Below are 26467 nucleotides of genomic sequence, written 5' to 3' on the forward strand. Positions count from 1 at the left end.
CGAAACATTGATAGAATTTTGTCGATCATTAACATATAAAAAATGATTGGTTGTAATATTGGTAATCAATCAAATAGATTAGTCAATTTATCACATCTTTTATTATCAAAGATTATTAATTACTTAAATGCTAATGTAGATAGAATAGTTTTCAGTTTAGTATGTAAAAGATGGTTCAATGATAGACAAAGATATCTATCATTTAATACCCATCGTGTCAACATCACTAATGATAAATATATGCAATTAAATTCATATAAATCGATAATCATTGATCAAATCAATATAAAAACTAAATGTAAAGTTTCTATTGGTGATGAGTTTAAACTCAAATATTATGATTATCTGATATCAAAAGGTAAATTAAATATCTAAAGTTAAATAAAAGCTAATGAATATCAATGATACTAACATATAAAATATACTTTATTTAGATGAATTAGTTGATATCGATAGATTAAGAACATTAAATATTGATAAAGTAGCTATTGGTTTTGCAAGACTTAGTAATGAAAAAAACAAAGAGTATATAAAGAATCTCTATCGATTGATATCCGATTTAAATATATCAAAGTTAAAGAATGTTCAATCATGTTCAGCATTACCAATGAATATTACATCGTTATCATTCCTCTTGTTTCAAGAGGATTTAGAACCTGGATGTCTTCCACCAAATTTGAAAACACTCAAGTTTGATCGAAATTTTGATCGGCCAATCAAAGCAGGGGTTCTTCCAAACACATTGGTTAAATTGAATTTCAATGAGTCTTTCAATCAACTTCTCGAACCAGGAGTATTACCATCATCTTTGAAGATTCTCAAATTCAAAGATTCCGCTTTCAAACAAGATATTAAAGTTGGAACATTTACTGATCATCTCGAAGAACTTGAATTCTCTGGATACTTTTCATCTTCTATCGAAGATGGAGCATTACCTCAGACTCTTAGAATACTTGAATATGCACCAACATCATGGTTACCACAAATCAAAACACTTTCAAATCTCAAGACATTATCAATAAGTCGTTTCAGACCATATTCACCAGATCTTATAATCGACCTCAGTTGTCTCCCAACTTCACTCTCAAGATTGGAAATATTCGCAGATATCACATTGATCAATGCAATACCACCAAAAATCAGATATTTGGATGTGGAGAAATGTGATTTTGATTTCGATAGTATATTCAAAGATAGATCGTTGTATCAATTTGATTATCTCAGGTTAAGTCCAAACCAAATAACCACTCTTGATGGATTGAAAATCAAAGAATTAGAACTAATTATGAAGACGTCCGGTTCTGATACAAATAATAGATTGGATATTCCATTTGGTATTGAAACACTCTCTGTTCCGTTCACATCGACATTTCTACATGAAATGGATTTACCAAGTTCAGTGAAAAAGTTGATTATCTCCACAGAGATATATTGCATCGATACTCCTGAGAAACAATATGACTTGACTGGTGGAGGTCCAATTCAAGAATTGGTAATAATCTGCAATGAATTATTATATTCTCGTGGAATTTCAGCTCAGATTCCATCGATAATCTTTCCTCCAAATACTTTAATTGAACTCACCGAACTTCGAAATGAAAAGATATGGATTCGAATGATTGATAATCAATATTACCTTGTTTATTGTCAATCACCCATCATCGCTGCCATTGTCCACAAATCACAATTATACAAATACATTGTATACTGTATTAAAGTATATAAAAAATTTTCTTAGAGGACTCTATACAACAATAAACATCAAAAAGAAAAAAATATTTTTTTTTTTTTTAAACAAGTTATTTCTTTGTATGTATAATTTCATTTTTTTCAAGTTAACGTCTTATAATTATTTAAAGAAACAATGACTTTTTCTAATTTAAAGGTAATTCTTTGTAATCAATCTATTTTGATATGTTAACATATTAAAAAAATGATATTGTTCCCCAATTTTTATATAAGCCATATATATTTAGAAAAACAAATCAAACATCATTTTTTGTCAAATGTTTGTTTTTAGACACAAGTTTTGGGTATAAATATTGATGATCAAAAGAATATTTTATCAAATCAAAAAATAGAACTTTCTTTTACAATATTAAAGTAATAAATATAAAATGACTCTTATCAGTAAGTAAAAATGTTAGATATTAAATTAGGTTTATTAAATACTTATTCAAATTGTTTTCTTTTCTCTTTTTCTTTTAAAAACAACAATAGAATCTATTTCTATGATTGGTGGTAATTCATTGGAGAGTGTTTCCAACAGTTTGATCAATGCATCCAATGGTCAATCATCAAGTGATTCCAACAATCAAGAACAATGTTTTGGTTTTGGAAGAAGAAGAACAACCAACATTATCTTTGGTGATCTCAATGTCTTTGGTGGTGGTTCATCTGGATTCGGTTGTGGTGGATGTGGTTGTGGTTGTGGTGGTTTTGGTTCATTCTGATCAAATGGTTCAAGATCTTCTTATATACAACTGTTCTACATTTTACCCTTTAATTTTAATAAAATAAAATAAAATAAAATAAAATAAAATAAAATGTATTGAATAAAATTTGTTATATCTCCAACACATATTTTTTTGGTAAAAATAAAAATTTCTAAAAATTTTTTTATGACTAGTCAAAAAATATGATCATTTTTAGTTGTTTCTATATGTAAATAAAGATACAATTATTTCTTTTAATTTGGAGAATGGGACTAGTGAATAAACTTATTTTCCTCATTGGTTTGGGAGCTCTCACATATAATACAAATCCCGATAAAGGTGACTTCAATAGACAATTGGCAAAGAAAATAGAAAATAAAGAAGGTAAAATTGCTGTAAGTACTCACTCTAATCAATACATCTAGGTTGAAAATGAATGAATGATATAGTTATATTTATATTTGTATTATAAACTTACATGTAAACTCTTATATTGTATTGTGTTTTGTGAATATATATATATATAGAGTTATGTACTAAGAGGTGTTATGTCAGTTACTAATCCAGTAGAGGTTCAAAACTGTGTTTATTTCTCTTTGGCAACTATGGTTCCATGTGAAGCAAACAACTTTTCAAACGATGTAGTAGGCGTAGGAATGTTTGGTAAATGGATTATCTTCACATAATGACTCTATCCGATTCAGATAATAAAATATATATTAGCGTTGTTGTAAATTATATAAACATCTTACATCATATTAATCTACATAGTATCAAGATAATCAATCATATCAACTGAAATGAAATCAACTTTAATCAAATCGAATAGAATCGTATCAAACAAGATCTACTTACATTAATATTTACAAAACAAACAAGATAGATATATCTTGTATTATTTATTTAACTTTTTGTTTTACCTGGTTTTGTTTCTTTTTCTTTGATTGGAGAAGTTGTTGTTGTTGTTGTTGTGGTTGTTGTTATTGTCGTAGTTTGACTGCTGCTACTAGTGCTGTCGCTGTCGTTGCTATCGTTGCTATCATCGCTACTGTCGCTCTCACTGTCACTAATTAAGATAATTGCAGCACGTGAGTAGAGTCTTGTATATTTATTACAAGTGACATTTGTAATTCTGTTTGGTTTCGTACCGTTTAGTGAGAGGTATGGAATTACCGATTTATCTGGCACTTCGAATGACTCTTTGCTGTCGCCATCGAAACTGGTGATATAATCTATAACACAAGTGAATTCCGGTTCATAATCGTCATTCATCTCTGCATCGGGTGCGCCAATAAATTGTGCCCTTGGCATGTACCATTCACTACAGGTCTCTTTGATATCGACCATTCCAAGGCACGGTGTTGCATCGACCTTGCCGGAAATCGATGCGAACAGCGCGGCAATCGCTTTGTCTTTGCCCTTGAGTTTGGCGAGGGACATTGTTTTCATTGTATATCTATGCTCTATAATATAAATGACTGGGCCGTGTAGATAGAGCATCTTCTTCAGCATCTTTTCGAGCCGACCCAATATAGGGAGATGCTGCGATCGTAACAACAAACCGATATCTGTAGATTCAGTAGCTGCCGCTGTTCTCTTGTTTGATTTCAAAAGATTGTAAACCAAACATATTCGATTGCCAGATGTTACCTGCTTCACTTCGTGTGTACAATCCGCGTAGAATGCGCAGTATCTAATGGTGGAGGGATCAGAGTTTTCGAGATTGACCGTATCGGTTTGGTCCGAGTGTGAGATAACTAGGTCACCACCACGATGTTGGCATGGCAGCGCGATCAGAGTGCCAAACATCTTGTCTTCCTTCTCTGAATCTTTGTGCGGCAGAAAGAACGATCCCTTATCGTAGATCAACAGCTTATAGAGATTGGCTTTGATTTTATCACCGATCATACCCAACTCTTGTGCGATCCTCGGCAAGATCGTATCGAGAATCGGTTTGATACGGCCGACCTCGAATTTAGAGACATCCAACTGCCATACCTTTCTGACGTTTTCGTCGACCACCGTTTTCGTTCCCTTTCCGTGCGGTGCTCTAACAGCGGCTTTAATCAATATCTTTACTTCATCGTTGGTAGCAGGATACGACAGAGTTCCCATCAATATACCTTTGGCTTTGATAGTTGGCATCTTATCACACTTTAGACTATCCACAAAAAAATGTTTGGCTTTTAAGATAATTGATCTACCAAGTCTCGATCATTCTTATAATATAGATGTTCTAGAGTTTCACCTTCATCATATTCTTCCTCTTCCTCTTCTTCATATCCTTCTTCATTTTCTTCTTCTTCGTTTTCAACTTCATTTTCAACTTTTGAATTTTTTGGTGCCATCTTTTGCTATTAGCTACAGTAATCATAAAATTAAAACAAAAATTATTATTAATATACACAAATACCACTTATCACTACACTTGTGGTTACTAATAAAAAACTGAACTTCAATTTTTTTAAATTCAAAATTTTCCCTCCTTTTTTTGAAAGTTACCACACCTAAAAAAAGTATGCACACACGAATGATCATATTAACTGAACAATGAACTGTTTTATTAATATGTTTTTATTCTTTTTAATATTTAATTTAAAAAAAAAAAAAAAAATAACTAAATTGTTACAATAGAATAATACTATGTCTGAAGCTAAAAGATTTCCACTGGTGGAAATCACTAATAATATAAATCACAACTCATGTATTAAACAGCAACCACAACAACAATTAAATGTTAGTGATTTATTAATGAGTACAAATAATAGTAATATTAATAGTTATCATAACAATAATAACAATAGTTATTACACCCCAACAAAAGTAAGTTATTTTAAATAAAGATAGATATCTATCTGTCAAACACACACACCACACTTTAGTGTATTATTAAAAATAATTAATACTGATTTTCATTTTGATTTTTTTTTTTTTTTCATATTTATCTGATGTATTGGTTAAAGTCACTGGTTGGCAGTTTAAACTTTGGAAGTAATTTAAGATCACCAAATTCATCGACTCCAAATACTAAAAAGAGAGAAATGATCACTAGTGATCATCATAATCATAATCATAATATTCATCAATATCACCACGATGAGAATATTACACCTATAAACTCAAGCTTTGAAGATAGTGATACTGATAGTGTAGTACATTTTGGAATAAGCAACAACCACGACAACAACAATGCTGGCGATGATGAATATGAATTTATAGATGACGCACATGATTTATCAATGATTGACAATGACATTGTGAAAAATAAGATCAAAACAAACAAATCATTAATATCGTCAACAATGAAACAACAACAACATCAGCAACAACAACAACAGACACAACAATTTAATAATAACATTACATCGACTACAACAAAAGATGAATCTATGAAGAGTTTAATGGCACTCTCTGATATAAGATCACGTGTCACCCTGTTGGATAACATGGCAAAGAATATGAAAGAACAACTAAAATCACATAGCACTCAAACTGTTACATTGGATGAGAATATATTATCAAGGCGTAAGTTTATTCATACATTCATATATTCATTCAATTCTAAACATTTACTAAATAAAATAATAATCAGTTTCAATTCCAATGCACAATGACGATGAAATAGATACTCTAAACCAAGAGTTGGATTTTAAACAAAAGGAAATCGAAAGATTACAACAAATCAATATAAATCAAGAGAATATCATTAATCAATTACTTTTGGAACTTGAGAGATATAAGAATCAAAACTTAAGTTTTAAGGTAAATATTATTATTTAGAAGGAAAGAATTTCTATTTTTACATGTATATTAATGAATGATTTGGTTGTTTAATTATAGAATAATGAAACAGAATATGAAATTAAATTAAAAGAGAATCAAGATGAAATTGTATATTTAAATCAGTTAGTGAAAGAGAAGGAAGATTATGTTGAATATCTGCTGGATCAGAGTAGACAAGATGAGAAAATAAGAAAGTCATTACATAACACCATTCAAGAGCTAAAAGGAAACATCAGAGTAGTTTGTAGATTACGTCCACCTCTTCCCAATCAATCTCCAACCATCAACCAAATAGATAATAGTTTAGAGGATCATTATGACACATCAATTGGCAATGATAGAGTATTAACTTTGAAATTAAATGTAATAATACTTTTTATTTTTTTTGGATTTCCATACAACTCAAATAATAATTTCTAACCCTTTTTTAATTTAATAGTCACAATCAGTAACAGGTCAAAACAGTGTAAAATCAACAACATTTGAATTCGATAAGGTATTTGGTATGAGAGCAACACAGTCGTCGGTGTTTGAGGAGATATCTCAGCTGGTGCAGAGTTCGCTGGATGGTTACGCCACGTGTATATTTACCTATGGTCAGACGGGATCTGGAAAGACCTACACAATGGAAGGAGAGTCTGGCGAGCAACGAGGTATGATCCCACGTACTGTCGAACTGATATTCAACCAAGCCGACTCACTGATAACTAAGGGATGGCAATTTGAATTTGAAGCATCGTTTTTAGAGATTTACAACGAGAACATTCATGACCTACTCACAAAAGATACAACCAGCCATCACCACAACAACAACACCAATTCTAAATCCTATGAAATAAGACATGAAGCCGGTTTCAATACAGTCGTAACCAATCTCACTTATGTTCCAGTGAAGCAACCGGATGACATCTTCACACTACTCAATCTGGCATCAAAGAACAGAGCTGTTGCCAAAACTTTTTGTAACGATAGATCATCAAGGTAAGATATTTATATATTTTATATATTAAAATTAGTAATTTATATTAATATTAATCTTCTTGATTCGAATTATAAAAATAATATATAGATCACATAGTGTTTTCCAATTAAAATTGAAAGGATATAATCAATTTACGAATGAAAAAACCATTGGATTGTTGAATTTAATTGATTTGGCAGGTTCGGAGAGAATTGCAAAGAGTGGTGTAACGGGTGATCGATTAAAGGAAACACAATCCATAAACAAATCACTCAGTTGTCTTTCCGATGTCATTTCAGCGTTGGCCAACAAAGACAAACATATTCCCTACAGAAATTCCAAGCTGACCTATCTTTTACAGAATAGTTTGGGCGGTAATTCAAAGACATTGATGTTTGTCAATATTTCAACCGAAGCCAAAGATCTCCAAGAAACCCTTAGTTCATTGAGATTTGCAACCAAGGTTAATTCATGTGAAATCGGAAGAGCAATTAAACAATCGAAAATCGACTAATAATAATAATAATAATAATCAATACTAAACCAAAGCTGTAATTATTTATTGAAATAAAAAAAAAAGTGTACAAAAAAAAAATATATATTTTTTTATAAATTTATCATGATAAATTTTAACCTGGTATAGCTCCAAAATCAGTGTTAGTCAACAATAAATCTGATAATATCTCGCAAATTTCTGTTACATTTTTTTTTTTTTGCACTTATTTTAACATTATTTTGGTTTTTATCTAATCAACGTATTCTAGACAGATAAATTTAAAGAATGGAAGGAGATAAATTGTTAGATTTCCTCAATTTAAAAACATTAACAAATTTTATTCTAATATATGATCGATATTTTAAAGCAGTTAATGATGGTGATGAAGTTACTCAGTGTAAATGTGTTGAATTCTTTGTTAGCTATCATAATAAACATAAGTATACACACCATTTCGATGTAAATGGTTACATTAAATTAATTGTCGAAGTGTTCTTTGGTTCATCGGAAAAAGCATTCAAAAAACTTACCAATTTGAAGTGTTTACATCAAACTTCTATTCAATTGGATATTTATAAAAGAATAATCACAGATACAAGAGCAAGTATATTTATTCGCTGAATTAATATTAATAGTCTACAGAAAAAAGCTAACCTTTTAAATTACAATTTAGTTTAAACCATGGTTTAAGAAACTAAATGAAAAAGGAAATATGTTTTTAGAATCAAAGATTATCATGTTTGGTTACACTTTAGATGGTGATAGTCGTCAAACATCTTTGGACTTTTTTTCCTATAAGAAGCTTTGTGATATCGTATACAATGACAAATTATTGGAAATGATTGAATATTATAACAACAAAAGAAATACCATAAGTCACACTTCTAAAATACTTAATATCAATAACAGCACTATTGTATTGCCAGATATACTGTTGGATAAGATTGTTACCTATGCTATACCATTCGATAGAGACTTTAGCGGGGGAGCATTTTCGATTAGAATGAAAATGTTTGCAAAGCATTCTCACCATCTCATAGATGCAGTAAATCTATTAAACTATGCTTTGGTTTCAAAGAAACTATTTCAATATGTCTCAAAGTTTATAAAGAGCAACAGTCATTTCTCTTGGAATGGGTATCTGAATTTCAACAGTGAATTCAGTTTAGTTAGATCAGAACCGTCTTTTTTCAACTATGAATCGATCAAATACATTCCATACGATCATGGTGTTGATTATGCCAATCGATTGATGTCAAGAGTTGATACTTTCGCAATAGTATCCGATGAAATTGATTATAGTGTCAAGGGCATGGTGTCAAGAGATTCAATGTTTGACGATAAAGATCTATACGATTATGAAACGTTTGAAGAAGAATACAGAGATGCCATCATCTCCCAAGGTTATTTGGTTTATCCACCGGCAATGCCAAATCTTAAAGATATCTTTGTTCTGAATTACTATGGATACTCTTCCAACTACAGTGATTTATTATCAAACATCTTCTCGCAGACACCTAATGGCGATGGTCATGGAATAGAACGATTCTACATTAAGATCGTTAAAGATTGGAAATCATCACCGAGATTTTCTAATTTGGGTTTCCTCGGACCACTCTTGAAGTTCCATTCAAAGACATTGAAATCAATTCGCATTCGCTATCGAGATATGAAAGCTTTTGACGTAGGGGAAATACTAAAGGTTTTTATTCAAATTCATCCATTTTTGGTGGAAAACAATAGAATCGATTTTAAATTAATCACCAACACTCAAATCAGTGAAACATTACCTTCAAACAATATCTTTGCAAATTATTTAATCAGTTATTTGGAAGTGAAAAATAAATAAAAAAAGCATTGTTCCAAAGAAGTCCAAATTTTATTCTATTTTTTTAGCATTTTAATTTAAATTAATAGTACGTGTAACAAGGTGATTGTTGAGCTGTCTCTCAACAATAAGTGTTCTTAGATCGACTGGGTCATATCTGACAAACCAAAGACTGGGTGTATTTCTGATAGACATTTCTATTACTTGGTGAATTGTACGAAAATTGCTATCCATGTAAACCCACTTCAGAGGCGAATCTTTTGGAATGCTCTTTGTGATATCAAAATAATAATATATTAGTGGGCGATTCAGCATTTTCATTTAGAATGAACCAGATGATCTGAAATACATACAATGATATTTAGGGAGTACTTGGTAAGCACATCGATAAAACTCGGGTAACCATGCAGATTCTAGTGTTTGATCACTAGTATTTTGACCTTTGATGTTGCCAAGCTTATCCATACTAAACTTCTCCAGAACTTTTGTAGATAAAATGATCCAAGTCAGCAGGGTCAGCGTTTACTACAATTCTATGCTGATTCATTCGATATGATATATAAAGACTTCTACACAGAGGAGCACTAAAAGTAAGAAAATCTCCATCTCTTACAATATACAACGACGAAAGAGTGAAGTGATAACAGGAGATAAGACTTGAGGATTGGGATACGTGATTCCAATTGGAATTCATCTAGGTAGTTCATTTGTTCTTCTGTAAGAGGTGGATAGGAAAAGTTGACACCCTACATATGGTCATCGATGCGACAAACCTAAATGATAGAATATATTTGACAACTTCCTCGTCAGCTAATTTTGTTTCAAAAACAACATGCTTTCATAGACCAAGAAATAAATAAAAATATTAGCTATTGGGTCATTAGAAAAACTAAAATCTTAATAATTTTAAAATTGTGCTGAAAAATTTAAAAAAAATCAAAGAGGTGAAGTTTGTTTTCTAAGAAAGAGCGGGAAATTTGAAATTCTCAAGTCAGATTAATCTAATAATCATTTTTATGATTAGATAGTTACAATCTACCTCCTTTTTTAAAACATTCACAGACAGTTATTATGGAATTTAAGATACCTGTTAATTACGATGATTTACTGAAAATACAAGATGATAATGATGATGATACAACAACAACAACAACAACAACAAATCAACAACAATTCACTGTAAATAGAATCATAGATGTTGAAGCATTATCAGAGTCTGGTCAATTAAAAATATTAGATGGTTGGTTAATCAATAGATTATTCTTTTACTTTTCAATGTCTAAAAACTAACTAACTTTGTTTGTACAAATCTTTATAATCAAGCAATTAGAGATAGAATAGCAAATGATCCAATAGAGATTACTCATCATAATAATTTTGATAATCTATATTTCTTTATAAAGTATGTGTTTTACATTATGAATGCTTACCTATCTATTACTAACTTAACTAATCTATCTATTATCTATCTAATATATATTAGGAGTTTAGCAAGCGAGAGAATACCATTGGATGTTAGAAATCAAGTGTTGAATATATTACAAGAGTCGATTGGTAGATTCGTTGTTGTAGTTAGGAATCTGTTGCGGTCGAATCACACCGATGCCTCTACAGATGATATTGAGCAATACAAACGAAAGTTGGTCGGTGTAAGGAATGCGTTGAAGATGTATATATTCTTGTTGCAGTGGTTCCAGCATTTCTCGGTGTTGGCAGCGGCGGCGACGACACACGACGCCACCAACAAACCAAAGAAAGGTGCCAAGCGAAAGGCAACCGCTACCGACGTGCTCTGGGACCAGGAGTCGCAAAAAGAGCGAGCACTCTCGCTACTCTACGAGTTGCTCGAGTTGAACTTGGGACAGCTGTGGCGACTGGAATACCCGGAGGATTCGCTGATGCGTTTGTTCTCGAAGCTCTGCTTCTCGGTGATGGAGAACTCCACCAACATCAAGTCGAAATCCATCAAACAGACGCTGTTTGCTATCTTACACCAGCTGGTGGCGCGCTACAATCGCGTCGATGAGTTTGTCGGGCAGAGCGTGCAGCTGATGAGCTCGCGCGACTTTCTTACGGCGCCAGTCGCCGAGTTTTTCCAGTTTGTGTTGGTCACCAAGCGAGAGACCGAACTGATGCCGATGCTCAACAAGGTGTTTCACGAGGTCGATTCCATCATTGAGAATCACCATCCGACGACCAACGACAGCACCGTCAAGAATCTTGCCGAGTTCATCGTGAACCTCGTCGTCCAGTGTCCAAAGCTGATGCTAACGATGATTCCACAGATCTCGAGGTTGGAAAACGATGCGAATTACTCTGCTAGAAACGGAGCATTCGAGTGTTACTATCATTTCATAATGTTCATGGTGAAAGAACGTCAAGCTGCTGCTGACAATCTCAGCAAGAATGATCAGAATCACAGCGACGACCACGACAACAACAACACCGCAGAGGAACTGGAACGTCACAAGGATCGATTGTTCAACTTTTTGGAACTGTTGATTGAGCGCACCAAAGATGTAAATCCATACTGTCGGTCTAGGGCACTGCAGTTGCTCACTCAGTTGTGGTGCGAAATCGACATTCCCAAGAATCGCTACAAGAACGACATTCTGGTGGCTGCCAAGCAACGATTGACTGACAAGGCAGCGCTCGTCAGAAAGAATGCCATTCACTTGGTATACGCAGTGTTGGAGAACAACAATCATTCGCTTGACTTTAGTTCGGAATACTTCAATGGTCACTACAAGAAGTTCCAACAGCTTCAACAAGATCTAAAGAACCAGGATATGAACTATTTCTTTGAGGATCTTAAAAGTGGAAAAGTTCAAAACGATGAAGAAGATGACAATGATAATGAATCAATCGATAACAACAACAATGAAAATGAAGAAGACAATGTCGTAACATCGACAACAACAAACAAAGATGAACTTACACCACAACAAAGATATGAAAAGAAAATTGAGAAACGTCCAACAAAACTTCCATTTTTATATCCTCAGAAATTAAAAGTATGTTAATGTTTATAAATTACTTACTTTTAATTATTAACAAACTAACTTTACTTTCCAACTATATAGTTGAATGATAAAATATTTAAAGAATGTATTGCTGATACTCCATTTGAAAAATCGGGTTCAATCCATCAAACGAAATGGATAACGAATGTCTATTTCAATATGAGAGTATGGTTTCAACAGGCATTCGAATACATCAAGCAATTCGATGATTGTATCGATCGTCTGACAGAGCTGTTATCAAGTGCACACCAATCCGATATCTCCGAGACGATCAGGCTGATCGTGCTGTTCAACGAGTATCGTATATCGGGTGCACGTAGTTTGGCACTGACGATGTTCAGTTTGGTATTCTCAAAGGAGAGTGCCATCGTCAATGAAACGTTGGAGGCATTCAAACGGTTACTACAACCCAATGGTGGTAGTGGCGGTGATAATGGTCACTCATCTACACACTGCTATAAAGTGGCAAAGAACTTGATTGACTTTACCAAAGATACAACGGTGGGAGTATTCACCTCACTCGAAGAACTCATTCAACAGTCACTCAGGAAAGGAGTGATACAGGCCGATGTCATCGATGCCCTCTGGAAGATTTTCGCACGACAAATCAAGCAGTACAACAACAAAGACGATATCCGCGGTGCCATCGTCATACTTTCAATGATTGGTGGACACGACGGAAAGATAATTTCATCCAAAGTAAATGATATTATTAAATATGGTTTTGATTCAAAAGATTTTGTAAGTAGTAGATAATTATCATTTTGTTCTTTAATAATAAATAACTAACTTATTTGTTTTGTTTTGTTGTTTTGTTTTGTTTTTTAGAATGATGGACATATTCTTAGATATTCTTGTATTGCCATTCAAAAGCTGAGATTTAAGGAGGGTGTTTTAAATCCTAATACACCGAGATACAAGAATGACCATGAAATCATTGAGAGACTGGAAAAGCTGGTTAAACAATCGGCTGACGACGTTGAGAAGTGGATTATCTTTGCTGAGCCGACTGTCACTGCTATCTACATGTTGTCCGACCAACCCGATGCCATTGCCGGTAAGATCATTGCCAGTTTGGAGTCGTTCTCGGCCAGCGATACGACCGTTGCAAGCAGCGGTGAGCTTTGTAAACTATTCTTTATGTTGGGACACATTGCACTACGTCAGTTGGAACACATTGAATCTGTAATCAGCGAAATGAAAAAGAAGAGACAAGAATCTGGACGTTCAAATACCACCGCTGCTGCTACTGTTGATTCAACAAACAAGTCAAAATCATCAAAGAAAAAGAGCAACAAGAAAGATGGAAAAGAAGATGCAGAAGACGAACAGGAAGTAGAAGAAGATACAATGTTGAAAGAACTCGGTTCGGAAGAAGCGGAAGCAGAGAATGAAGAGGATAAACTACAGGAAGGAGCAGAGAAGGATTTGGTAGATGAACGTCATATTATTGGAAGATATATTCCGATGATCAGAGATATATGTCTGCACTATCGGGAGTATAACGATCGTCAACTCCAATCGATTGCAACACTCACCTTGGTCAAGTTGATGTGTGTCCAGTCCGACTTGTGTTCGAAACAGCTACCATTGATTTTTACTATTCTAAAAGAGTCACCCTATGACAATGTCAAGTGTAATATCATCATTGGACTCGGTGATCTAGTGGTGCGTTTCCCCAACTTGATCGAACCATACTCCAAACATATCTATGAGCGACTCAGAGATGCCAATGCCGATGTCCGTAATACAACTGTGATGGTACTGACACATTTGATCTTGAACGGAATGTTGAAGCCGAAATCACACATCAGCGAGATGGCTATCTGCATTGAAGACGCCGAGCCAATGGTACAGCAAAACACGAAACTGTTCTTTACCAATCTCAGTCAGAAGGGCAATGAACTCTACAACTACCTGCCAGAGGTCATAAGCAAGCTGACCACCGACACTACGATCCTGATGTCCAACGATAAGATCCGTGAGATCTTGAAATTTATGTTTTCATTCATCACCAAAGACCGTCAGAATGAAAGTTTGATCGAGAGAATCGTGCAGCGATTCAAGACCGCTCAGAACATTACGGAAGCACAGAACATCTCTTATTGTCTACAGATTCTACCGTTCACTGAGAATGCACTAAAGAAACTGTTGGAGAACTTTAAGGTCTATCAGGATAAGCTGTTTGATGAGGAGGTCAACAAGAACATGTGCTCGATCATCACTAAGAGTAAAAAGGCAACGATCAACAAGAGCAACGAGTTGAAACAGACTCTTGTTGAATTGGAATCGAAATTCAACAAAGAGAATCTCGAGAAAGAGGCAGAAGATGAAGGATTACCACTTTTGCCTTCATCAGCCACCGCTGCTGCTGCAACTTCAACATCTAAAAACAAAAAGACAACAACATCGTCAAGAAATACAAAGGCAGCAGCAAAGACAAAGACAACAAAGAACAACAAAAAGAATAACAAACAAGATAAAATGGATATAGATGGAAGTGATGATGATGATGAAAGTGAAGAAGAAGCAGATGATGATGAAGATGATGACGATGAAGATGACAGTCCTCCACCTCCAAAACAATCAAGATCAAAGAAAGCAGCTGCTCCAGCGAAACCAACCACAACCAGCTCAAAGAAAGCAGCAGCAGCCTCAAAGAAGCCTTCTGCACCAACTCCAAAGAAACCCGCTGCTGCCAAGAGAAAACCTGCTGCCAAGAAAAAGGTTGAAAGTGACAGCGATGAAAGTATGGAAGATTTGACTAGCAGTGAAAGTGAGGAAAGCGAAAGTGAAATCAGCGAAAGTGAAATCAGTGAAAGTGAAAGTGATTAATCTCATTATTTCCTTTAATACATAATATATAACCTTTTTATGTAAATAAAATATATTTTATTACAACTTATTTTTTCTTTTTACGTCATCATTCTTTATTTTTTATGATGATCAGAAAAAACCCCACATTTTAAAAGAGCAGAAAGTTCAAAGGAAAGCTTTGGGGTTTTTTGAAATTTAAAAAAGGAAAAATCTATTTTCATTTTTTATTTTCATAATTTATTTTATTGATTTATTTAGCTTGTAAGCTATAAAGTTATAATAGTTATAAAATATGAGTGTTAAAGAATCAGGACAATATAGATTATTTAAAGAATGGGTACCTTTACAAAAGATTAGTTTGGGTGGATTGAATGATAAGACTTGGAGTTACTTTGATTACGGTCCCAAAGATGTTGTTCCTCTCATTTTCATTCCTGGTACATCGTATGTGTTGTTTGTTGAATAATAGTAGTAACTGTAGTTACTTGAATAATTATGTTGTTTACTTTCAAAACATAAATATTAATAATTTGTCTATATAAATATTTTTATAGTGGAACTGCAGAGATCTATTTTAAACAAATAGTTAGTTTATGTCCAAAAGGATTTAGAATTATATCTGTAAGTAATAATAGCTATCCATTGATTCAAAGCATATTGTTTTTATATAATTTTATTAATAATTGTTAATATCCACTTGTTCAAATAGGTTCATTATGCACCGTATGATACATATGTTGGATGGTGTAAAGGATTCGATCGATTCTTGGATCGAATGAATATTGAAAAAGCACATATTTTCGGAACTGCACTCGGTGGATATTTGGCACAGTGCTATCTACAGTTCCGACCGAATTGTGTACTCTCTTTGATTCTCAATAACTCATTCTGTGATACTCAATACTTCCATGACAATGCACCATGTTCAACCATGTAAATATCTACCTATCCTATCCTATCATATCCTATCTAACATTGACCACAAAATCATTCTCTAATCATTATCATTTTTCTTTCAAAAAACAAACAAAAGGTTTTCATTGATGCCAGAGTTTATGTTGAAAAAGATCGTTTTGTCCAACTTCCCAACTGGAATGGTGGAGCCAGAGATTGCAGAGGGTATCGACTTTATGGTGGAACAACTCGAGTCGCTAACACAATCAGAGTTGTCATCGAGATTGATTCTCAATTGTACATTGAATACGCTGAATCCAACAGTTGGTTTATCATATGAAAACATTACAATCATTGATGTACGTAAAGACTGAATAGTTGGTGGTTAACTTTATTACTTACTTTCATATCAATATTTAATAATAATATCAATAGTCATTGGATTCACATACGATTCCAGAGAATATGAGAGAGGAAGTATATAAATACTATCCACTTGCCAAGATTGCATTGATAAAGACTGGTGGTGACATTTGTTATATCTCGAAATCCGAAGAACTCAATGTTCATATTCAAGTTCACTTGAGAAACCAAGGATTCGATCCAGTTGCAAATCCAACCAATGAATCCACTGTCAATGCTTCGTCGTCGAATGCTCAATCATCTTCAACAACAACAACAACAGGAGCAAAACAACAAGATACATTATTTATTGAAGAAGAGGATGAAGGTATCATCAACGAAGATAAAGTATTCTCAAAGTTAACATTCTCACCTGCTGTATATGTCACTAGTCAACCAACTGCTACATTAAATAACAATAATAATAATAATAACAACAACAATAATAATAGCAATTCAAATGTTTCGACACCAACTCCAACACCAACACCAATAACTGAAATACTAAATACAAATGTTACTACTATTCCATCAATAACATCTCCAGCCATCAATGATAATGATAGTGATATCTATAATAATATATTCTCAAATGATGGTAATAATAATAGAAAGAAGAATATGGATGATATCATTGCACCTTCGAGTAGTAATAACAATAGTAGTAATAAGAAAGATGATATATTCGATGAATCGATATTTGAGAATGCAAAGATCAACAACAGCAAGACCAATACCTCTACAAATCCCTTCGAAGATGATATATTCATTGACCAACCACAAACCTCTACAGTAGTGGAAACAAAGCCTGTCGAAGTTAAAGAATCGATATTCGAAGATTCATTCGGTCATTAGATTTGATCTTGACATCCTATAAAAGATATAGATCTTTTGCTTATAATCATTTCCTCGCTATAACAACTCCCCAACCAACCAATCATCCATCCAACAAAATCAATCAATAGTAATAAAGTCTAATACTCTTATACAATCAAAATCACTATCATACTTGTAAACAAACAAAATAAAAATAAAATTTATAATTTTATTCTAATATTTCGATCTTTTATTATCTCTTGATCTTGAATTTGATCTATCTCTATCTCTATCTCTATCTTTATCTTTATATTTTCTATCTCTGTCTCTTGATCTTGATCTTGAATTTGATCTATCCCTATCTTTATCTCTCTTTCTATCTCTACCTCTTTCTCTTTCCCTAGACCTTGAATTTGATCTATCCCTATCTCTATCTTTATCTCTCTTTCTATCCCTATCTCTGTCTCTATCCTTATCTTTACTTTTATACTTATCTTTATCTTTATCTTTATCTTTTTCTCTATCTCTATCTCTATCTCTATCTCTATCTCTCTTTTCTTTACTCTTATGTTTATCATCTTTCTTTTTCTTTTCGTCAATGTTCATCAACATATTCTTTAACTTTTCAGTTGATATCATTTCATTCAACTCTCTTTCCTTCTTTTTCTCTCTTTCTCTTTCTTTCTCTTTTTCTATTATCAATCTTTGTTTTTCAATTCTTTTATCTTCTTCTATTTTATCCTCTTGTAATTTCTATTTATAATCAAATATATACTGTTAATAATGAAATTAACGCAATTTGCTAAACAAAGTAATAGTTACATACTCTTTGTAATGTTGCATTATAATACTTTTCAGCATTCTTATCGTTCGGTACTAATTCCAATGCTTTCTTAAAGTTTGATAATGCACGATCGTACTTGGCAGTGTTGGCATAGGCAGCACCCAGCGCAACATAAGCATCGGAATGATCTTTATCAGCCTCCAACGCCGAATAATATAAATCTAAAGCTCTATCGAATTGTCCTTTCTTTGCATATTCAATACCTTTTACAACCCTAAATAAAATAATAACATAAATTAATAAATCTTGTTACTAACAATTTCTTTAGCTATTTGTTATTAGTTAGTTATATAATTCATACATATCACGTGCCCATTCATAATTTTGATGATCACGTAAACTCTTATAATCAAGTTGTTTGGTGGTCGACGATAGATCTCTCGGTAGAAATGTTGAGTCACTCTCTGATAAACCCAAAGATTGTAACATATTAGCATAACTCCAAGGATTAGTCAATTGTTTATCATTCTCCAATATAGTATTCAATTCAAAGCTACTAACAAAGTCATCTGAATTCGATTGGAATATACCCTAATACGTACGTATATATATAATATATTAGTTTTGATTTTTGGTAATAAATGAATGTTTAGCTATATAGTAGTTACAAGTTGAAAATGTTTGAAATACTCTAATGATTTGTTTATGAATATCGATGAATCCAGCGTTAGGATGATCTCTTCGTTGTCTAGATCAATCGATTGTATGAGTGCTTTCATTGTTGAACCGGGTTGGAAGTAGGTGAACTCCTTGCAGAGATTGTGGTTGAATTCGACCAGTGGACAACGTGCCTCCAATTGTAACTTTGAGAGGTAGTGAAGTAGACTGTCGCTCGGTGGACTATCGGCAATCGGTTCATTAGGTCTTATCTTTTGAATCTTTAATATCGATACATCCAAACCATCGATATCACTCTTTCTATTGATAATACCTGTTATTAAGACTATTTTCTTTTCATCATTCTTCCAATAATCAAATAGTTCCTAGATATTAATCAATCAATCAATCAGACATATTAGTAATAGTAATTATTATTGATCATTAACAATAAATGTTTAAACATACTTGTAATACTGCTTTTCTAGATAAAGATATACTATTAAGTTTATTTAATCTTTCAATTGTATGCTTTATACTTGGTAATTTACAAAAACCACTATCGTTGTTGTTGTTATTGTTGTTATTAAAATTATCAGTTGAAGGCTGTCCATATATATAACCAGAGTTTGGATTTGTTGTATTTGAAGTTGAAGTGGTTGTTGTTGTTGTTGTAGTTGCTAAGTCAATTATGTTATTCCCTTGAAATAGTATAAAAATGATAATATATTGGAATGAATTGTTCGAATGTTTTAATGTTTACTATGAAATAGATATAGATATCGTTATTTGTACTGTACCTGAATCATTATGATTGTCGTTGTTATATTGATTAAAAAGCCTTATCTTGTTCTTTATTAATTCTAATTCTTTTAATTGATCCATCATCAGTTCATTTCATTTCTTCATCATCTCATCTCTCATTGATCACATTAAGTTTATACTACTAACTAATATTAATTATAATTGATTGTTGTTTTTTGGTTGAACAGATCTGTTTAAAATAATTTTAGTGAGATCACAACACAACACACACCGAAAAAAATGGAGATGTCCAAACGAATTCGTTCGATTTATTTGTAAATTTTATTTGTTTTTATTTATTTTTTTATCTTTTAATTAAAATATTTTAAACTTTGTTGTCTGAATGATTAATTTGTCATAATCTCATTAGAGGAGGTATAACAACTCAATCTCCACGATCATTCTAGGCCAAACGAGATCAAAAGATCTAAATGGTTCCCTTTAATAACGGTTAAAAAAAAGAAAACTGTTTTTGGTCACGAATTTGAGTGATAAAAATCGATTGACTATATTTTTAGATTCGAATTTTTGCATTATGGTTCTTAAACATTTATTATCTAACTTTTAAATATAAAATATAAAAAAATCTATAGATAAACTAAAACAAACATATAAATAAATTTACTTTGAAAATCGATTTTCATGAACACACAAACAAACTTCAAATTCACACATTTTATTTTTTTTTTATTTTTTTTTTCTAATTTTGAGCGGTAAAATTCCCAGTTGCATGATCACTTTGACGATCATTTTATTTCATCAATAATCAATCAATTAAATTAATCTAATTAAAGAAATATCAATCAATTAATATCTATAAATATATATAATCTATATATTTTTATATTGTTTTAAAGTTTGATAGATAATTAGTTAGATTATATTTATATAGATAGAAAAGAAAATGAATGTTGAAAATGGTCATGGTAATGGAAATGGCAATGGAAATGTTGTGATGAAAGATGAAGTAGAAGAGAATAATGAACATATGAAACAAACATATCATGGATCGTCACAACATACATTGGCAGAGATAGATCTACGATCGTTCAGTGATTCCTTCAATGTCTGGAAGGAGTTTGTCATCTCATCATCATCGTCACCCTCGACCGTCTACACCACCCACCACAACTACCAACTTCCATGTCGATCAGGTGGCTATTCCTATGAGAATCAATCACACCCATCAACAAAAAACAGATTCATATTATGGTAATAAATAATCAACTTAATCATAAATATAATATTCTTTAGTTTAAATTAACTAGCAAACTAACAAACTATCGACGTATATCAATCAATCAATCAATAGGAGAATACACAATAATCAATTAGAAATCATTGAAAAGCATATGAACTTTAATTTAGATGACAATTGTATTAGAATAAACTTTCTAACTAATCTAGTTGGAGATGCAACAATAATGGAGTATAATCAACGATTCTTGGTAATCATCGTTATTACAGCTGCCAAGACACTCTATAGATTCCTCTTACCACACCCATCAATCATAGAACAAAATGATGTAAGTAGTAGTGAAAAATGAAAAATGAAAAACAATGAACTGAACTGAACTAACACACACCCCACACATACAGAGAGTAGGATCAAAGAGAAAAGGTGATCCTGTAAGTAGGCGATTCAAGAGTGTATTCTCTGGTCTGCAGGTTATAGAGTTGGATAATGCATGGTCGAGAGTCAAGGTACTGCAAGACAGTGTCGATATGTCGACGGTGCGATGTGCTAGCGAGAGTCAACTGGCGGTTGGCTCGACCAACAGCGGCACCTGGTGGATAGAGTTGTCGGAGCCACGTCAGAGCGGTGAACTGAGCTCGAAGCGTTACGAGCTGAAAGAATCGGGCAATCGTTTTCTCTCGTTTCTCAACGCCAATCGCTATAGTGCACAAGAGGAGGTTGCCGATATCGCAGTGGTAAACAACAACAACAACAACAACAGCAGTACCAATGGAGATAGCAGCAGTAGTAGACCATTGGTTCTCATATTACAACGTGATCTAACACTTAGAATATGGTCACCGACAGATCGTACTCTTCTTCAATCTTTTTCGATACACTCTGAGACATGGGATCAAATCACTATGAATCAAATACAAGGCATCAAACGATTCAAACTCTACGAACATCCCAATCAACCAAAACATTTTACATTAGTATTATATTTTGAATTGGAACAAGAATCAAATGTAACTATAAATATCATTGATACTTATATATATAATAGTTTAAACTAACTAACTAACTAATTCATTTATTTAGTTCCAATTCTTCTCACTCGTTCTTGAAGATGAATCTAATATTACATTACAATTACAAAGAACATCTTTTATCAAATCTAAAGGTTTGATTGACTTTTCACTGTACAATAACTATCTATATAGTTTATGGTCAACCAAAGAAGATAATCAACCAATTTTAAGATATATTAATATAAATAATATTGAAGTGTATGTCAATACTATAAATGATAAGATAGGTTAGGATAAATATATTAATTTTGTTATATTATTATTATTATTATTATAGTGATAATTTAAATATGGAATATAGTTTATTTAATGATGGTTTGATGTTACCAAAGATCGTTAAGGAGAAAGCACCAACAGCAGAGTCAATCGAACAACATTATCTTGAACGTGTATTCAATCGTGGTCAATTCACCAATAAATCGATTCAATCAGCACTATCAATCTATAAACCAGGCTATCAAGCGAATCAACAACAACCATTAGAATCACAAGTTGCCAATATCATAAGAGATAGAGTAAGTTGAAATTGTTTATTAATCCATTATTATATAATATAAAAACTAACTAGTAGTGTTTGTTTATCAATCAATTGATTCTTTAGATATCAAATCATTCAACAGCAAAGAAGTTACAAATTGATCTATTAACTTTTAATGAATGGAATGAATTCTATTCTATTTGTATTGCACAAATTGCATTGGATCTTCAAGCAGCCGGTTTATACATTGATCCAAATACAGATTTAATATTCATTATTAAAAGAGTAAGTAGTTACTTTATCTTTAACAACATAATATTATATATTAATATTGTTGTTTATCATCTATCATTTTAGAATAAGTTATCTATTATGAAACCATTGTCAGATAAAGAGATTATCTATAGTTACAATCCTTTAGATCACTTTAGATTGAATATTGCACCTGTTATCAATAGTACAATGAATACATACAATCATATATCGAACGATCTCATTCATCTATATAAATGTTTCAATTTAATTGATAGATCTGTAAGTTTAAACTTGTTAGTAAATAACTAATTAGATAACATAACTAATATAATGTTTAATAATAATAATAATAGGTTGGTAATGATTATTCATCTTTAGAGCATGATTTACTAAGAATGAAGGTAAACACTGCATTGTTGACTGAGGTTCATAATTTAGTTTCTACAACTGTTGTTGGAGGCGATTCCGATGATATCAGTGTTGATAGTAGTAGCAACGGTCAATTGGCATCGTCAATGTCAGCGGCCGGTCTTTTCACAGTTAATTTCATAAAGCTGTTCAAGTATATCGTTGATCCAGTTAAAGTCGTTGAATCACTGTTGGAACTGATCGAGTCGGACCTACCGCTTAATGGCGAGACGGACCCATCGACACACTCCTTTGCTATACCGCCACAACAACATCAATGGGGTGGCGACTTGTTCATCGATATACTCTCTGGTTGTTTCACCGGCAGCGTTAAGTTGCGATACCGTACCGTTAGATCTCTCGCCATGCTGGTATCGTTCATCTCACGTCTACGTTGTCAGGTCGGTATCACCTCTGCCACACTCAAAGAGTTTGACAACCGAATCATCCCAAGATGTTACCGACTACTGAACATCTATCATATCTTGAATTGGTTTACCAATCAAATCTATTATCCATCGCAATCAAACAACTCTACTACTAATACATCGTCATCATCTACATCTACAAATAATGAGTAAGTAATGTTCATACATTCATACACTACAGTTTGTATAAACTAATTGTATATCTTTTTTATTATCATTATAATTATTATTATAGAGTTGTAGAGATGGGTAAGATGTATCTAAATGAATCTACTACGCATATTCTAAAGACATCTATGATCTATACGATGTTGACAAACTACAGTTCACAATTGACATCAATCTATAATCATACATTTATCGATAATCTTGATATTCAAACCGATATCCTGTTGAATGTACTCTCTCGAATCTATCCAGTTGCCAACTATTTAACTGAACAATCACAATATAAACAATTATCAGTATGTATAGTAGTATATTAACTATTATTATTTAGTTAAACTAATATTTATTTAATATATAAACTTTAGGTATTATTAACAACTATCAATGAAAATGACTTTTATAATAATATTAAAGGATATTATTATTTGATGGGTCTCTGCTTTGCACATTTCTCAAAGTACAAGGAAGCTTACGAGATATTCATAAAGGCATCAGAGACGTTTGTATCGACACCGGGTTTGATTGACGATGATCTCTTGCGTGTTGTTATGATACCGGACGATGAGTTGGTTGCACCGATCTTCTACGAAAAGTCACTGATGCCAAGTGCCAACGTTCGTCAAGCAACCGACCGTCTCATTGCCAAGTTCTTCCTAAAGTGTTCAAAGATCTTTGAACTTCGCAATCAATTAGAATACGTCATACAACTATCGTTACTCTCTATTAAATTCTATACAGATTCAATCGATCAAAATCAAGAGATTCAATCAAAGATTGTAAGTTTTTTTACCTAATTATTAACATATGTTCAAAATAATAATAATAACTTATTGATTAATATTATTTATAGTCATCTATTTATTCGAATATATTTAAATATTCATTAAAGATACAACAATATGAATTGGCGTATATTGCAAGTGTAAAGAATCCGGATAGTGGTGGATCGATGGATTGTTTGCATCGACTACTCATACATCTTTGTGAGAACAACCAGATTGCTCAGTTGGTATCACTACCTTTGGTCGGTACCTATCAGCAAGCAGAGGAGATGCTACTCGCCAAAGCAAAGAGTCAAGATCTATCTCTGAAACCAGATTACTATTCTATTTTATATACATTGAAAATGAGTAGATCAAACTATAGAGGTGGTAAGTTATATAAGTAACAATATATATATACTTATACTGTTCAATTATAATCTAATCTTATCTTTAAATATATAGCTGCTATGATTATCTATGAGAAAGCACAGAGAATATTGATGGAATCACATCCAAGTATTAGAAAAGGTAGTTTTGATGTTGAGAGTCTCTACAAGTTAAAGTTGGACTATTTGTCGTTGGCTATCAATGCTTTGGCTTTGGTACCAGAGTGTCAGAACCGTTGGCTGCCCATTGACATCTCTAGTTTCCAAGAGGGAAAGAAATCAAAGAGAAAGATGAATACATCCACTTTGACCTCTGCAGTAATTACTTCACCAAACCGTCAATTCAATCAAAATGTATTGGATCTTACATTGGCTGATCAACAACAGCAACAACAACAACAACAACATTCCATGTTGGATTGGCAAACAGAAAATGATTCACATGTCCAGATCGTTTGGAAATCGGATTTGGAGGGTGAGTACATCTATTATCAATCTTGCTATTTGCTGAGACGTTTCGATAGCGATGTCTCCGACCATCTCTCACCGAAACAGCTGTTGGCCGAGCTGCTCAAGTACGGACTGATCGAGCAGGCATTCTCACTGGCTATCGTCAACAACATGGATCTCGGCAATGTATTCCAGTCGTTTGCTCTCAAGTGTATCGAATTCCAGTTGGATCCATCGGTCAATCCTTTCGCCAACTACGGCGCTCTCGAATCCTCATCGATCCAGTTCTACAACGACAATGTGCTGATCGCTTGGAAACTCCTGGAGAAATATCTCGAAAAGTATGATACCAACGAGGACAACGAGTGTTTGTCACCCTCAGAGGTGAACAACTTGTTTGTCGCCAACCGTAACACTCCAACCGTTTGCAAGATGTTTGGTGTCATTGTCAAGGACAGTGTCAAGCCGATGACAGCTACCGGTGGTGGTGCAGGCAGTGAATTCCGTGTTACTTCCGACGCCAACCAATTCTACTTGGACGTCGAATATCACCAGAGAATGCCACATTTCCACAAGGAAGGATACCCTGTTGTTGTGGTTGGCGAGATGTCTGCTGACGGCAGTAAATTCCTAGCGGAAAAAGTCTTGTGTAAACGTGGACAATCTCGTTACCACGAACTGGTAGTCGATACCATTCTCTCGTACAACAGCAACTGCTCTGAACGTGTCGACATTCCCAACTGGCTCAAACAATGGTTCAAGAATGGCAGAGAGGAAATCCTATTCAAACTCTACTTCCAATACGGTAGAATCGAAGAGTCAATACATATTTTATTAGATATGTTGATTGCTGCAGATGTAAGTTGAGAAGATCAATCAACTAATTAACTCTTGGATAAATAATTTATTAATAACTTTTCATTACATTACTTTCTAGAAATCTATTGAATCATATCAACAACAAAAACAACAATCTACCAGTAAAAAGATTAACATTAATCTTCCATACAATACAATCAGTCAGTTCTTGATGGAGTTGGAAAAACTGTTGAGCAACGGATCACTCGAAGATCAAGCAAAACCAAAGCTTTCAAATTATATTCAGAGTATAAAGTCATCTTTAAATAACTATCTCAATAAACTTAATAAAGTAAACTAAAAG

At 33.0% G+C, this 26467-nt stretch overlaps 11 protein-coding genes across 11 annotated transcripts; 8 read left to right on the forward strand and 3 right to left on the reverse strand.

The window, feature by feature from the left end:
• Positions 1-42: 42 nt before the first annotated feature.
• Positions 43-2453, forward strand: PPL_01975 (uncharacterized protein; the record flags this gene model as incomplete). The annotated part of the gene is made up of 5 exons (XM_020572974.1): positions 43-358; positions 435-1717; positions 1963-2033; positions 2105-2130; positions 2221-2453. The coding sequence occupies 5 exons, from the start codon at positions 43-45 to the stop codon at positions 2451-2453; spliced, it is 1929 nt and encodes a 642-aa protein (XP_020437091.1).
• A 248-nt stretch (positions 2454-2701) lies between these two features.
• On the forward strand, positions 2702-3121 carry PPL_01976 (uncharacterized protein; the record flags this gene model as incomplete). The annotated part of the gene is made up of 2 exons (XM_020572975.1): positions 2702-2830; positions 2963-3121. The coding sequence occupies 2 exons, from the start codon at positions 2702-2704 to the stop codon at positions 3119-3121; spliced, it is 288 nt and encodes a 95-aa protein (XP_020437092.1).
• A 217-nt stretch (positions 3122-3338) lies between these two features.
• Positions 3339-4783, reverse strand: PPL_01977 (uncharacterized protein; the record flags this gene model as incomplete). The annotated part of the gene is made up of 3 exons (XM_020572976.1): positions 3339-3898; positions 3998-4589; positions 4640-4783. 3 exons carry the CDS (start codon positions 4781-4783, stop codon positions 3339-3341), a joined length of 1296 nt encoding a protein of 431 aa, XP_020437093.1.
• A 295-nt stretch (positions 4784-5078) lies between these two features.
• Positions 5079-7693, forward strand: kif2 (kinesin family protein; the record flags this gene model as incomplete). The annotated part of the gene is made up of 6 exons (XM_020572977.1): positions 5079-5258; positions 5399-5960; positions 6028-6197; positions 6276-6581; positions 6658-7199; positions 7288-7693. 6 exons carry the CDS (start codon positions 5079-5081, stop codon positions 7691-7693), a joined length of 2166 nt encoding a protein of 721 aa, XP_020437094.1.
• A 267-nt stretch (positions 7694-7960) lies between these two features.
• On the forward strand, positions 7961-8336 carry PPL_01979 (uncharacterized protein; the record flags this gene model as incomplete). Its single annotated transcript, XM_020572978.1, has 2 exons — positions 7961-8279; positions 8311-8336. 2 exons carry the CDS (start codon positions 7961-7963, stop codon positions 8334-8336), a joined length of 345 nt encoding a protein of 114 aa, XP_020437095.1.
• Positions 8337-8387: 51 nt separating this feature from the next.
• On the forward strand, positions 8388-9524 carry PPL_01980 (uncharacterized protein; the record flags this gene model as incomplete). Its single annotated transcript, XM_020572979.1, has 1 exon — positions 8388-9524. One exon carries the CDS (start codon positions 8388-8390, stop codon positions 9522-9524), a length of 1137 nt encoding a protein of 378 aa, XP_020437096.1.
• A 51-nt stretch (positions 9525-9575) lies between these two features.
• Positions 9576-9698, reverse strand: PPL_01981 (uncharacterized protein; the record flags this gene model as incomplete). Its single annotated transcript, XM_020572980.1, has 1 exon — positions 9576-9698. One exon carries the CDS (start codon positions 9696-9698, stop codon positions 9576-9578), a length of 123 nt encoding a protein of 40 aa, XP_020437097.1.
• Positions 9699-10574: 876 nt separating this feature from the next.
• On the forward strand, positions 10575-15361 carry PPL_01982 (condensin-2 complex subunit D3; the record flags this gene model as incomplete). The annotated part of the gene is made up of 6 exons (XM_020572981.1): positions 10575-10743; positions 10827-10905; positions 10987-11152; positions 12095-12517; positions 12587-13267; positions 13355-15361. The coding sequence occupies 6 exons, from the start codon at positions 10575-10577 to the stop codon at positions 15359-15361; spliced, it is 3525 nt and encodes a 1174-aa protein (XP_020437098.1).
• Positions 15362-15635: 274 nt separating this feature from the next.
• PPL_01983 (alpha/beta fold hydrolase) lies at positions 15636-17494 on the forward strand (the record flags this gene model as incomplete). The annotated part of the gene is made up of 5 exons (XM_020572982.1): positions 15636-15787; positions 15898-15964; positions 16053-16276; positions 16377-16596; positions 16673-17494. 5 exons carry the CDS (start codon positions 15636-15638, stop codon positions 17492-17494), a joined length of 1485 nt encoding a protein of 494 aa, XP_020437099.1.
• A 195-nt stretch (positions 17495-17689) lies between these two features.
• PPL_01984 (tetratricopeptide repeat protein) lies at positions 17690-20375 on the reverse strand (the record flags this gene model as incomplete). Its single annotated transcript, XM_020572983.1, has 8 exons — positions 17690-18208; positions 18282-18513; positions 18601-18830; positions 18908-19282; positions 19365-19597; positions 19848-19890; positions 20208-20261; positions 20361-20375. 8 exons carry the CDS (start codon positions 20373-20375, stop codon positions 17690-17692), a joined length of 1701 nt encoding a protein of 566 aa, XP_020437100.1.
• A 229-nt stretch (positions 20376-20604) lies between these two features.
• Positions 20605-26464, forward strand: PPL_01985 (putative nucleoporin 160; the record flags this gene model as incomplete). The annotated part of the gene is made up of 13 exons (XM_020572984.1): positions 20605-20912; positions 21013-21226; positions 21612-21905; positions 21979-22166; positions 22246-22483; positions 22570-22731; positions 22804-22980; positions 23055-23686; positions 23773-24001; positions 24071-24481; positions 24556-24856; positions 24932-26163; positions 26243-26464. The coding sequence occupies 13 exons, from the start codon at positions 20605-20607 to the stop codon at positions 26462-26464; spliced, it is 4608 nt and encodes a 1535-aa protein (XP_020437101.1).
• Positions 26465-26467: the final 3 nt, after the last annotated feature.

The sequence above is a fragment of the Heterostelium album genome (assembly GCF_000004825.1).
Source record: "Heterostelium album PN500 unplaced genomic scaffold PPL_scaffold2, whole genome shotgun sequence".
Taxonomy (NCBI): Eukaryota; Evosea; class Eumycetozoa; order Acytosteliales; family Acytosteliaceae; genus Heterostelium; species Heterostelium album.